General features: G+C 41.5%; 1 protein-coding gene across 2 annotated transcripts in view; it reads right to left on the bottom strand.

The window, feature by feature from the left end:
- Positions 1–14681, bottom strand: part of ccdc146 (coiled-coil domain containing 146) — a 45887-nt gene that overhangs the window by 12595 nt on the left and 18611 nt on the right. For both annotated transcript variants that reach the window (XM_034578104.1, XM_034578105.1), the window contains exons 4-18: positions 14135–14350; positions 11253–11310; positions 8645–8727; positions 8345–8438; positions 8145–8218; positions 6948–7175; positions 6702–6791; positions 5977–6073; positions 4450–4542; positions 3817–3984; positions 2500–2588; positions 1308–1472; positions 1047–1122; positions 500–648; positions 175–403 (exon numbers count right to left, since the gene is read on the bottom strand). In XM_034578104.1, the coding sequence (XP_034433995.1) occupies positions 175–403; positions 500–648; positions 1047–1122; positions 1308–1472; positions 2500–2588; positions 3817–3984; positions 4450–4542; positions 5977–6073; positions 6702–6791; positions 6948–7175; positions 8145–8218; positions 8345–8438; positions 8645–8727; positions 11253–11310; positions 14135–14350 (1909 nt within the window). The remainder of the gene's footprint in view (positions 1–174; positions 404–499; positions 649–1046; positions 1123–1307; positions 1473–2499; positions 2589–3816; positions 3985–4449; positions 4543–5976; positions 6074–6701; positions 6792–6947; positions 7176–8144; positions 8219–8344; positions 8439–8644; positions 8728–11252; positions 11311–14134; positions 14351–14681) is intronic.

Below are 14681 nucleotides of genomic sequence, written 5' to 3'. Positions count from 1 at the left end.
AAATCTCCAAATGTGCATTCAGAATCTGTGTTTGTGTAACCGCTGTGAACCAAAATGTCTTTTTTTCAACCGGAGCTGTTTTTCTGAAACGTGAGGCGGCCATTTTTCGTCACTTCTTGAGATACAGTTACACAAATATCCCCCCCCCCCCTGTTGTTCTTGATCTTTTCTGACCTCTATCTGCAACACGGCAATCTCTCCGTCCAGCTTTCTCTTCAGGGGAACCTCCTTCTCCTTCAGCTCAATCTGTCTCCTCTCCTCGCTAATGGCCGACTGCAGATCTTTCATTTCCCTCTCCAACGTCTCCAGCGCCACGTTGCCCTTACCGACGGCCGCCTCTTGGACGTTCACCTTCTCGCGGTAGTTGAACAACACCTCCTCGTGCTCCAGCAGCTGGATGCCACTGGACGTGACAAACAGACACACACACCGAGGCACAAACATTATTATTTGATCCTCATAAAAGTAAAACTGTGAGATTGTCGAATTTGTAACCTACAGAAAATTGCGACACTGCACAGCCGTCTCATGGTTCTTGTTGATCTCCAGAAGTGCCTGCTCCTGGAGGTTGATCATTTGGGTGAGTTTCGCCAGCTCGAGTTTGTGGTCGTCACCATCCTGACTGATCTGATGGTGCTTCCATGCAACCTGGAGGAAATTAGGTATAAAAACGTTCTGATGCACGTTTATGGTTTTAACTACAATGAAATGCTTCCCCTTGATGAAGCTAAACAAGGAATTCCACTGTAAGTGACACGAAAAGTTCACAAACACAGAGGAAGCTGGGTGTGTGGTGGTGGAAAACAAGGTTTCAGGCCTCGGTTGGAAATTGGGAACCCAGTCAAAACAACTCAACCACAGCCTGAGTCTGTTGAGCTCTGGGCTCCGTGAATCATATCACCCTCTGTGATATATTTAATCTGTTTATATAAACTGCTAAATTTGTGATACTGGCTTATGGCGCAGAAGAGGCACAGCCAGCTTCCCGTCAGTGTGTGCTGACTGATCATATCTCTGTCTGTGTGTGTGTGTGTGTCTGTCTGGACCTTGGAGATGTCATTGCGCAGCTTGTCCCTCATTTTGGAGCAGTTGGAGAGCTTCATACGAGCCTTTGTGAGGAATCTGGGATGGAGACGTAAATGCAGACAAGCAAAGCTTCAGTGATCACAAATGCACTTGTAAAATAAATAAGAGATAATAACATTTAGAGACGCAGCTTTTGTTTCAAGATTTTATGGATGTGTTTCTTATTTTCTGCGTACGTGATGTTTTTTCACTCCCTCGAGGAAACATGCACGTGCACGCACCTGTCCTTGTTGACGACGATGGTGTGCTGGATCTCCGTCTCGTTCTCCAGGACCCTGAGCTGCTCCGTCAGCTCTGTGAACGACTGCGAGGCGAACTGCTTCAGCTTGACGTACTTATTCTTCTCCTCCGTAAACATGTCGCACAGTTTAGAATACTGTGATATTCTGACAGGGGTAAAAAAAAACAAGACACTGTTGAAGCGATGAAGCATCTGCATTACAAAGTCTGGCTTGTGGCTACTGTCAAGATCAGAAGCTGTGAAACATGCGGCTTTATTCTCTTTGTTTAGCATCAAGCTAGGTCCTGTTCAATCTATATACTGCAGGGTTTGTATCTATAGCTAATGACAGTTGAAAATACAATTTTCACTTTATATTAAAGGGTTAAAATATGAACTAAAGAATGATAACAATGGTAAAATAGACATATTTACACAATATTCATGCAAGACGCAAATACTCTCAACTAGTGTGAGATTTCCTTATTTCTAAATATACAAGATGTGACTGAACAATGAGAGGAACCAAAATATTTAACCATCCGTGTCCTGTTTTTGCCAGACTCGGGTGCATTTTTGCAGATTTAGTGTCGAGTGCAACCTCATCCGTTCGTAGTCTGCGGTCGTGAACTGTAACATCGCACTGTGCGAGTTTCTGCTTCGGTTTTCTGGGTGGTGCCAGAGGCATCGGTCCAAGTCTGAACACTGAAGAATGACCAATTAGTCAGTTATGGTTTTCTACCCAGACAACATGTGCAGACGTCTGAGATAATTGTGATCCCAACTGCTACAGTGCTCGGGGGAGGCAACAACAAGTACAGAATCAATAATCGGTTGAAGAATTGGTTACGTCAATATTCTTCGTATAGGAATTCAATTTCAGCGATGCGAACCGACCGCTAAGACTCTGGGCGTATTTAAGTTAAGATGCAGAAACACCATCTGTACAACTGCTGAAACTGGAATTTACTTAGAGATCTTGAATTGAGTTGTGAAATCTCAAGATTAATCTCCACATTGCACAAAAAACACACAATATGAAGACAGTGACAGAGGTTCCTCTAATGCCTGCTATTAACAGCTTAGAAGCTTCTCTGTAATCAAGATCCTCTCCTCACCACACACACCACACACACACACCGTCGCATTTAATGAAAGGTGGCAGGTGAAAGAAAAAGAGGAGGAAATAACACCTGCGCTGAAGCAGAGTATTCAGCTTGTTGTGGTCCATGATGATCAGGTCTTTCTCTCGCAGCTCGTACTGGATGAGCTGGTGCAGTTGCTGTGGAGAGTTACACAAACACATCCACAGTTTCATCACGTCTGTTTGTGTGTGTACTCGCAAGCGTCGTCCTTCAATTTGTGGGAGCACATCTTTTTTAAAATGATGTGGAAGCTTCTGTTCCGAAAATAAATGAATTCATATGTTGATCGAGCTGTCCTGGTTGAAGCCTGACTGATTTGGTGGCTGGCTGATATGAGACTGTCACAAACATATTGGTATCAGAGTTTATGTTTACTGAAACAAAATCTTTTATTTTAGAGAATAAACAATGTAGACAAGATGCAAATTGATTTGAATTTGAATTTCTATTTCAAAAGGGTTTGTTAAAATCATTGTCAGTTTCTTTGGAGTATAAATGTACTGGCTGATATCAGTATTGGAAAGTTTTTACACCTGAATGAAGCCAAGTGTTTAGTTCAGTCAGGAAGACAGTGTTCTTATCTCAAATCCTGCTGTCTCTAAGCTCCACACTTGCAATAAGCCAATCGCCTGTGAGCTGCCAAAGTCTAAAATGTTCTCTCTCCTGTCATTCAGCAGTCAGTTCAGAACTGGGATCACTTGTCATTCATCTTCACATCCAAAGCATCAAATTCCATAGGACTGCTTACATTGTGTTCATTGTGTGCTGAGGTCCAAGCTCCAAAGTCTGTTCCTCTGTTCACAGTAAATTTCATTTTTATTCTAATTTACATTTGTTTCTCTCAAAGTCTCTCCTGATTGAAATATCTGCATCGGTCCCCAAAGTTCTACTTCTCCATATTGGACGGGCTCTGCAGAGAAGTTTGAGAATAATGAGAATCCACTGAGGCTGATCATTGTTGACTTGGGTTTTCAACACTAATTGATCAGATAAAAAACTCCAGCAATCTTCGGTCACAAGTGATACTGGTGTTTTTGATATCAGTAGGAAGACAGGATCTCCTGAAGAGTCATTTCTGCCAATTTGAAGAGTCTGAAGGGGCATTTTTTTCCCAAATCCCACTGTGGTGACATGTACACTTGAATTTGTCTCATTTTCACTTGCTGTGATGTCACATTTACATCAAACTAGACCCATTTATTTTGCTCTTAGATGTTTCTGACACGTTTATGTGACATATACATCTCTGTGTTTGCATGTGTTAATAAATACACTTATGGAGAAGTCACAACTGGTTTCAAAAAGACCTAAGCTGCACGTACCTGATGGTGTGTGTTTGGTTTGTGTGTGTGTGTTGTGTTGCACCTCGGCCCTGAGCAGTTCGCGGTGCTTCTGGCCCCTCTCCTCAACTTTGATCTTGGTGAGACATCTGAGGTAGTGGAGTTCCTCTCTGAGGAGGTTCGACTCCTTCAGCAGCTCCTGAATCGTCCCGTACTGACGCTTCTTCTGGCTCTCCTCCTCCGCCACGGAAAGCTGGATGAGGGAACAAATTCAAGAATGTTCTCGTTTGATTAAAACTGAACGGTGTACTCGAGGCAGAATGAGACAGGAAAATGGAATAAAGAAGAGGATGAATACTGAAACTTTTTTTGTGCAAAGTGCAGCATTTTCCCTGAAGGGATCGTTAAAGTTTTGTGTGACATACTGTAGGATGAGAGCATTATGCAACAGAAAATATAATTTTGTCTCGAAGATAAGACTCTAAATATGAAATATACCAAATAGAACATACATAAAACATTCAAAGGACAATAAAACAAAACTAAAGTTCTCAGACATAAAAGTATTTTAAAACTAAAATATGGTTTATCCAATGCATTGTGTAGTGTAAAAAAAATAAAGAAAACCTACAGGCTTCTCTTGTTAGGTGGCTACTGCAGTCGACTGTTAATGGAGCTGCTAATGGTACCGAGTCAACCCCACACACATTGTTCCCACCTGTTTTTCAAAGCCGACTTTAAGAGCGTCCACCTCCTTCTGAAGCTCCATCCTCTGCTGAGCGCCGGCCTCTCTTCCGGGAACAGCATCTAACTTGGAAGTTCAATTCAGAAAGTAAACATCAAACGTGCGCTCAGGCTTTTCAGCGAAGCAAAAGGAGATCTTAACGTCTGCCACGGTCCCTCCTGACTCTTAGACAAAGCACGTAAAATACATTAGCATCAATTGTTTCCCTGATTACAGTCCTTTAGACTTTTACAATCTGGGGGATGTGAAAGTGAAGGGCCGCAAGGAGTCGGTACAAAGATTACCAGACTTCATAATAAATTCTGTCAGTGCATATTCAATCCCACATTAAAACACTGGCTGCAAAATAATTAATACTATATATCAGAGTTTCCCTGAGGCCTCTCTGATAGCCCTTAGATCCAGCGACACTAAAAGTGTTCACTGAAGCTTATAAAAAATGAATGCCTCCGGGCGTGCGGGATTGCACCTCTCTGCAGGGTTGCCAGGCCTCGTGCTCAGAAGTATGAGCTACACTGCTCCATATTTAAAGATTGTTAGTCCACGGAAGATGGGGGGGGGGGAACAACTACATGAATAGGTTTTAAGGGCTTTCTGCAGTTCTGTAATACACTTTTATTTATGCTACACTAGTGCCGTGCCTGTTCTAAACCTTAATGATCCGGAGCTACTTCAGAAGTTGTGAAGTGTGACAGTTCCTTGTCATTAGTGAGTCCTCCTCAAACAGTCCTACAATATACTGTCACTTTGTGTGCTGGACGTTGTGTGCAGAGCTTTTCTTATAAACAGTCATAAATGAAAGTGAATTTGCTTTATTACTGTTCACAATAATACAATCAACACAATATTTAAAAAACAAAAATCATATTCTGTTCGATATAAAGCTTTGTAGCAGCAAAACAAACATTGTGCTTTATTTTATCAGTTCTTCTACCTCAGCAAAGAATGTGTGGACTCTGTGGTAAATATTAAACCCATCAGTCACATCTTATTTGACTTGCGCTGGAGACTTTTAAATCCTCGTCTAAACAGTTATATTTATGTTTATTTAATGATTGGCAGATTAATGAATAAATCCTATTGTGCAACTGCTTTGTTTTCAATGTGTCCTACGTGGGTGTCAATCCCCCAATGTGTCATAACGAATTCCTTCCATACCGTTCATGTGCTTGTGACATGTGCTGATGCGTTTCCCGTAACCCGCCCGCTCAGTTCTTTTCTGTTTCCACTTTTCGTTGTAAAAACCCTGAGCATCAGTAAAACTACAGGAAGCCGGAGAAACAAAAATGCTTCCAGTGAAATACAGATTAAACACTTAATGTGCTTTTTATTGGCCCTGTGACATTATTAAAAAAATGTCCCCACACTAAAAAACCATGAGGGGTGTGTGTTCAACGTTGTGAGGGAGAATTTGGATGTTTCCGAGCATGTTGTTTCACTGCTCCAAATTTGAGCAGACGTTTCTCCTGCTGACATTGAAAGCACCGACCCACAATTCACCTGGGCCTGCAGCTCGCTGTGGATCGATTGCACGTGTCCTAGCTGCTCCGTGGCCGTGGTCAACGCGTGCTCCATCCTCTTGAGGGCTTGCATCTGCCTGAAGGAAAACACAGACACCATTTTAAATATTTATCATCATCAGAAGGTTGCGTCTGCGGCACTAACCAGCTGAAATTCACCCTGTCAAACTTTGCTCATTAAATAGATTTCTTGTTATGATATCAGGTATTTTAACTGTGGTGAGAAGGATATGTTTTCATTGCTGTTTATCGGTCTGCCAGTTATTATGCAAAGACTACTGAACCCAATTTATTGAAACTTGGTGGAAGTCTGGCGTATAAGCTGAGGAAGAATCCATTAACCTCTGGAGCAGATTCGATTAAGGGTGCGGATGCGGGTGCACATCTGAATCTCTCAAAAAAGAATGCAGAGATATTTATGAAGAAAACAGGCATCTGAACTGTGCTAATGGGAAATAATACAAACAGGTGTTGGTGTGGATCCAGACAATGACCCCGATGTATCTGATCTTAATACATGTACAATATGGGGATTAAGTGGCCAATCAGCCTTGGCAGATTTATGCACTAGAAGTGTCCTTCTGTGTATTTCAGGTGTACAAGTGTAAGTGTGAAGGCATCTACATAAAATGTATGAATTCACATGTTTATGAATATGTGGAGACTCGTTTCCATGTGTCATCGAGCTCAGTTTCCATTCTCTACCTATTTTTCTCCCTGAGCTGCACAGACTGGCTCTCGAACAGGTGCTTTCTGTCACACATGACGTCCTGTAGCTTCATTTCCAGGATACCTCTGGTGACACAAAACACACAGCGACTCATGTGGAAACATCTCAACCCCCATATCAAATATTGTGTTTCCATCTTAATATATTCATCATCCACATTCGTCCTTTTTAGGACGCCCTTTCCATGTTATCCACATTTGGCTGTGTTAATAGTTTTGTACCTGGTCCCAATGAATTCCGCCTCCTCCTCCCTGCTGACTTCCTGTTCTTTCAGCAGCTGTCTGCACTCTCTCTGACTGGCTTCGACTTGGGCCTGGAGAGCCTCCAGCTTCTGCATCACCTCCTCCCTCCTCATCCTGAGGGATCGGTTTCGTACTTCCACCTCCTGCACTTGCTGCTCCGTTTCGGAGATCTCTGCGTTTAGTGCTTCTATTTCCTTCAGAGCGGCTCTGGCGTGTTTGGAGGAGAGGAACAGAACATTTTAGAGACAAAAGAAGTACAACACAGTGTATATCATCACACAAGCTTTGTAGGAGTGCAGATCTTATGAAATAACAGCATGTGCATCCATCTTTAACACACCCCCTCCCGGTGCCACTCAGCTTTGTGAATTTCAGATTGCGAGTCGTACTGGAGCTCACATGGCTCATGCAGACGGCTCCGCTGCAACGCTCGCAAGCCAAGTATTAATTTGGAGTAAACATTAAAAGAGACTGCAGCGCGGCTCCAAGTGGAGCTATTCTCTGGTGATTAAGGGGCTTTTGACTGGAGCCTAATACATGTGGTTGTCATTTTTATTAAAAGAGAGGGATTGCCAACATTATTTTTCTACTTATATGCAAGATATGTTGCAGAGAAGAGACTGAACAACTAATGGAACTGGAAATTGAATTTCTTTTTTGCAGAAAAAGGATTAAAATGAATAGTTAGCTTAAGTTTTGCACAGATCTAATTAAAAGTTTACACTGAGAAACTTACTTTAAATAAAACCTTATAATTTACTTTTATTGCATCAGATTTCTGTCAAGTTTTGTATTTCGTTTCTTTCGTGACTGTTTTCGTTTTTCAGTTAATTTGTATGTATTAATTACTTGTTTGTTTTTATCCAGGAAGCCCTTTATAACCTTGAGAAGTGCTTTATAAATAAAGATATTATCATTATTATTTAGCAGCACACACTCACATTATGAAAAGTGCAGGATTATTTCAGTTGAATCCACATCTTTTATGTATACAGAGACGAATGACAGAATAATTGAAGATTTGGGATTTGATTTAAGATAATTGTTCAATTCCAGGAGAAAACCATTTGTTTCCATTGTGTTTCCTCTTCAGTGTTTTCTCAGCGAAATCGCTCATTTTATTTTCTGGTGTTTCGACAAATTTTCCAGATAAAGTTATAGATTAAATGCACTTACTCCTTCTTGGAGCGTTTCCTCTTCATCTTCTCTAATATCTGGTCAGGTACGCTGATGAGCTGGGCTTTCTCCGCCTTGTGACACACACAGAGACACATACAAATGTAAGAAAGCACATGCTTTGTTGTTTTATTGGTGGTGTGCTGTGAGTTATGCTTAGTCAGTCAGGCCCACACACACAGACACACACACACACAAACCTCTTTGAGCTCTATGATCTCCTTCTGGTCCTCCAGCTCTTTCTGTTCTCTCAGTATCTGAGCTTCATGGGTTTCCACATCTTCAGTGAGACTTCTGGCAACACACACACACACACACACACACACAAGTTCATGCTTATTAAAACTGGTAATTAACAGCACTGAAGGGAATCATCTGCAGTGTTTCTTATTGTAATAAACAGGCAAAAGCACACAAATAATGGAAAAAACAAAAATAAACAAATAAAAGACATGGGAAATAACACCAACTGGATGAAAAGAGGTTTGGTCATGAGGTACCTGACTTCCACTTGTCTCTGAGCCACCTCTATCCTCAGATCCTCATTTTTGTCCTGCAGGGCTTTTATTCTGCTCTCCAGCTCCTGGACGACCCACCAACATGAACATTAGATCACTATTCAAGGTTTTTCGAAGTCTTTGCTTTGCACATTTTCTTTTAAAAACACTTTAAATCAGCTCTATTGCTTCGCATCTGTTTGGTTCATGTTTTGATGAAAAACAAAAAGATTCAGCACCTAATTTAAGACCCACGTTAAACGACTCCAAACTTGAATCTTAATTTTATGAACCTGAAGTAGAGCATCTTTCTCTGAGGTGAAACCGTTTTGCGGTGCTTTGAGTGGTTCCAGTTTCATGCAAAAATGTTAATTCTCATCGTTTTCTGCACCACAAAGACGTGTTTGTCAGTCAGCACTGTTGCATTACGCCGACTTAACTTCACAAAGCGTCACCATTAAAGTAAATCCGCTGCAACTGAACCAGCTGTTATCAATTCAGCTTGTTCAATGCCATGCGCCGTAAAGATTTAGTTTATGGTTCCTCAGGAAAACAATTAGAAATGTATTTGAGACGTCAGCGATGAAACGCATAGTTCATGAATCACGTATGACAAGTATGTTTTTGTTTTTGTGTGCGACAGGGAGAGAGAAGAATGCAACCGCCCTCAGTGTGGCTCATACTACTGTACACAAAACTTAATGCTGTAGGTTCAATACGACCAGTTCACACTTACATTCCTTCTCTTTGTTATTCTGGTGTTATGTGTGTTTATAGTAGCAGTGGATGGCTCCTGCCCACATGTCTTGTCATGCAGTTGCAGCAGTCAGTTTTCCTTTTTCTTTATTATAGCCCTAATATTTTGGGGGGCTTTGGTCGACGACAACCCCAGCATACGCAAATCGATTTCATCATCAGAACCTTCAGCTATTCAGGACGTTCCTGTTCTCATTTCTCTTCTCTCAACTCCTCATACTCTACTACTCTTTGAAATACTAAGCTTCTTCTGCAATTTTGGGGCTTCTGGCTCCGACAACTCCTGCATGCTTCAACTGATTTCCACATTCATAACATTCGGCTCATTCAGGACACGGGAGCTCTAATTTTATGCCTCCACACCACTGACAGTGAGCGGCCGGAGGCATTATGTTTTCTGGTTTCCCATTCTTGTGAAAATGATGTCTCAAAAAACTTCTTGAAGGAATTTCTTCAAATTAGGTATTAACCTTCACTTGGACTCGAGGATGAACCGATTGGAATTCGCTAGTCAAAGGTCAAAGATCAACGTCGCCTTGACCTCACAGATCACACTTTGTCTCAGGATCAACTTCAGGGAATCCTTTCAAATTATATCACACTTTGGCCAGTTGTCACTTTGGTCTTAATGATTAAATGATTCATTATTATTATTGGATAATTAGTGGACAAACATCAAAAGGTTGTTTAGACCTCATATAACTGTTGATGCAATTTGTCAAGAACACCTGAAGGGCCGGAAATTGCACTGGTTGTCGTAGGTATATAACCGCAGGGAGGTAAATGTACTGTCTTTTAAAACTAATCAGATTTATATGTTTTATAACAGGTGTCAGAGGCTTTTAGAGTGTGACATCATCCAAGGACCTGGACATCATCACATGCCTTCGACTTTGGCAGTGTGGCATCATCCTATTTGCATTTTTCAGCTTGATTCAGCATTTCTGCAACTCAGCATTTGTCATGGACATTGGTTATCATTAATATAACTTTTATCTTCACATTTGATTATATATTCCTTTGTGAGCAGAAGGTAAGTCTGTTAAATGTCACTCGTCATTACCCATGAGCCTCTCTGACTCATGAACACCATCACTCGCAGCCAGAGGCACGAAAGCAGAGCACAAGCACCTTTGTAATGTTTTGTTGTTGCAAACAGTAATCAAACATTAATTGGCGCCTGGAAAAGAATTTCGATGAAGTTTAACGGCGTTGGTGATTTGTTCACGTAATTCTCCCGCCTGCCCCACGGATTCTACGTTTGTATTCTTCTTCTGACACAATCGCTGATAGTTTGCGCCGCTGATTCATCAGCTGCTAGAGACTTCCTTGCCCATCCAAGTGTTGGAAATGCTCTACATTGTGGTAGATGTCTGACACACTGAATAATAAAAGTAATACAGTATTAATATGCCCTGCAGCATGATACAGTGAACTGTGGTGTAGGACTCAAACAGAATCAAGTGGATAAAGGGGTTTTATTAGGATTTGTGAATGAATAAATTATTATATTTTATTATTATTGTAAATCTGTTGCTTTAATGCAATGATGATCAATGATGACTAATTTGATTTTCCTGCTTTGACTACAGAAAAAAGAAATCTCCCTCTGAGGGGTAAAAAATTATTTAGCACATGCATCATATTTTTGTGAAGATGGAGAGACTGGAATATAAATGTTTCAGCTTCTTGTTGCTTTAACGGGCCCTTAAAAATGAGCCAATGGCAAGTCATCACATGGAGGGATTAGGCCTGGGAGGAGGCTTATAGTAAAACTCATATTTATCCCCTCCGAAGACAGTTATTGCAGCGGTAATCCACATCTCTGAAACCAGACCTGGATGGTGCAACTTACAGCAGGTTTCAGCTGAGTCTCACTCTCTCTCTCCAGGTACCGCTTCTCCTCCCACAGACTGCACAGCGTCGAGGTGAGGCGAGGTAAGAGGACAAAAAGAAAAAGGAAATGAGATTATTAGGATAGAAATGTCAGACGTTGCTATGAACTTTAGACACAGTAAGTTCTCATACTGTACATAAACATAAAGAATCATAAAGAGCCAAACAGAGTTCAAACGTGCATATAAAACATAATTTGTATTATTTTCTTATTTCCCTGTGGCAAAGGCTCTTTTGAGCCGTTTGAGCTGCTTTGTATCAAATAGTTTTAGCGCCGCTTTGTTAATCTTAAAAAAACATCATAACATTTTGCTGTTTGTTTCATCATATCTCCCTGACAAGTTGATATACTGGATATTTAAGAAATATATAGAAAACTGCGTGCATGCTAAAGTATGCGACTGGAAAAGGCGCTGAGGAATTCCTCTGTACATGTTTGGCTAAAGATGAAGGACGCAAAGATTTTAAAAGGCATATTTAAGTGGTGAGCATCTGCTCATCATATGCAGACCGGTAGCCATGTGGACAAGGGAGGGAGACGGGAAGAGGGGGGGAGAGATTAGGCCGGAGAGTGTGAAAGGCAGAAAGAGCAGAAAGAGGAGAAGAAAAAGACGAGGAGAGGATGAGAACTCGCCAACGAAAGCTCTTGCAAATGACGTACACACACGCAGGCTCTCAGGGAACGCTCCTTAAGTGTTTCCATTTAATATTTCAATTACCGCTGCGACTACAACTCTCTGCTTCACTGTGAGGCTTAAAATCACCGTATCCTATAGATCGTATCTTTGCAATACGGCGCTGAATTTATGTGATATGAACGGTTGACTTTCGAAGGTTTATCCTTCAATTGCAGAGCAGTTAAAACCAAAAATACGAGTCACAATAATTATTTAAGGGAGTAAAATATGGAGCTTGAAAAACCCATTTTCACTTTTTCACACTTTTTCACCCCAAAACTTTGATCACACTCACCCTTTGTACTTTTATTAGTTTCCTTCCATAGATTATCAGTAATCAGTATCACTGTCCTTTCACAGCCTGTTAAATTCTTACATTGACGTTTACTGTGTGGGGAAGGTGCAATTAACTCATCGTTGGTGATTAAAATTCAACAAAAATCTTAACTGCGACACAAATCGACATTTGAACTGTTTCATTCCCTTAAATGACAGTTTAACTGACTCCTTTAAGTGTTTTGTTTATGCAACTCCCATTCGACACGAGCGAGCTTTAGGAAGCACCGGTGTATGTTACCACGTTGCATAGCAATGTTCCGATAACCTCCCTTTGGCCCTTGAAAAGTTAAGTTTGTGTACAGAGCGGAGAGAGATGCTCGAGCGAGTGCGTTCTTTTCCAGCTCTGTGGGTGTGTTTGACCCTTTGGACATGCTGACTGGGGGTGCTGAGTGAGCTCAGGGAAGGAAAAACAGAAACCGGCAGCAGAGACGAGGAAAACTGGCTGTAGGAAGCAGAAGAGACGTCAAAACACTAATCAGGGTGAAAGGATCATACAACTTCACATGTTCAGGAAATGTAAAAATCCATTTGAAACTGGTTGTGCATCAACTTTAACCCCTTGTGACGAAACTCTGAGGGAATGTGGTTACTGACACAAAAACATTTTAGGCAGTAAAACCTCAAATAGTTTTTATTCCTGTTTTTACTCTCAAGTGTGTAAACAAAGACGGACGACGTGTCCCCACTTCCTCCCACTATCCAGAAAAGAAGCCAAAACATCCTGGATAAGAACGCTGCCGCTAATCTCTTTTTTGGGCCAGAGTCTGCACAGTTGTGATTGGGGGATGGAGCTGCAGTGGCGACGTCCCATTGATTCACATGCTTGACCCAATTGGGAGTCAGTCTCAGCTGTCAATCATGGGGTTTCGCCTCTTTTCGTAGCTATCAAATAACTAATTAAAACCAGATACCAGAAAATGTGACTGAATTGATAACTCGCAGCAAATTGCTCGTGCAGTTAGATCGAAAAAGATTGAAGCACCTATCAGTGCACCAGCTCTGACAGAAACAGATCATACAGAGCAGTTGTTTCTCCTATTCCCACAACTTGAGAGAGCCCAATCTAACTGCCTAAAAACACCATATGTGCCTGGTCGTAGCCTGAGGTCCTCAGCGAAGGCCCTGCCCACCATTCCACAGTCCCGGCCCCTTTCTTTCAATGCTTCCACTCTTCGGAACAGTCTCTCCGAGGAGATCCATCTGGCAAACTCCTTCTCCTCTATAAAATCTCTCTTAAAAACACTTTTTTATAGGTGTGCTTTAAAACGTTTATTTCTGTATGTTCTCTATTGCTGAGTGTTTTCTTCAAATCACTTTTTAATAGTTTCCTATTGTTTGCCTTCAAACTTGTTAAGCACCTTGAAGCTGTGTTTTGAAAGGTGCTATATAAATAAATAAGTTATTATTATCATTATGTCCCATCCACTAACATGGTGGAGGTAGGGTTTATGAACTATTCTGCTGCTTTGGCTTCACTTTTGGGGAGCGGTCATGTCGTCTACCTTCATATACAGTCATTGGTGTAAACAGTATCAGCAGTAAAGAAGAAAATGTTGCCGGCTAAGCAATACAGTGTCAATACTATGTGCGTGTGTCCATTCACACGTATGTTCTCTTACTGTACTCAACTTCTGCTTCACCACTAGTTTCACTTCTCTGTAATGTCCTAGTCTCCAGTTACTTGGTTCCTGTCAGTGCTGCATGTTTCTAAGAAAGACGAAGCTGCATGCGAAGAGGAGTTTTTGTTTCAATTAAAGGCTTCCTCTCTTGGGATTAACTTGGATTCGATACATTGCAGTGATTGGGTGTGTGCTGCGCGGCTCACCACTTCAGTCGGAGTTGTGTGTTGTACTGCGTGTTCTCGGCAGCCCTCAGTTCGTTGTATGCCCGCAGGAGCTGCTGCCTCAGTTCTTTGACCTCACTCTCGGGCTCCTCGGAGATGCTCTGCTCCTCTGTTCTCTCCAGTTCAGTGTGCAGCCTCTCCAGCTCAGCACGAGACCTCTTAGCCTCCTCCAAACGCTGGAGCTCACAGTCCTGGGCACTGTGAGATGAAACGATGATTTACCTGTGTGGTATGCAGTGTACAAACACTACAAGCTAACTGATGGTAACACTAATATGACTTTTTTGACCAAGATCAACTGTAACTAGACATCTCAAAAGCCTGAATACATTTTCAAAACTTTTAAACAAACCTTGGGGTCCTATATTAATGTAAACATACCAAAATCTGCTGATTCTCCTGATAGACTATTTGAGCACTGAGCTGATTTAAATTTAATGTGCACATTCAGATTTTTTCCCCTCGTCTTCACAGGAAACTGGGGTCTCAAAAGTTAATTTAATACCCTCTATTATGTGCCTTGGTGGGG

This window comes from Hippoglossus hippoglossus, chromosome 23 (genome assembly GCF_009819705.1).
Source record: "Hippoglossus hippoglossus isolate fHipHip1 chromosome 23, fHipHip1.pri, whole genome shotgun sequence".
In the NCBI taxonomy this organism is placed as follows: domain Eukaryota; kingdom Metazoa; phylum Chordata; class Actinopteri; order Pleuronectiformes; family Pleuronectidae; genus Hippoglossus; species Hippoglossus hippoglossus.
Note: the sequence above shows the minus strand (reverse complement) of the source record. Positions and strands in the feature narration are given on the sequence as shown.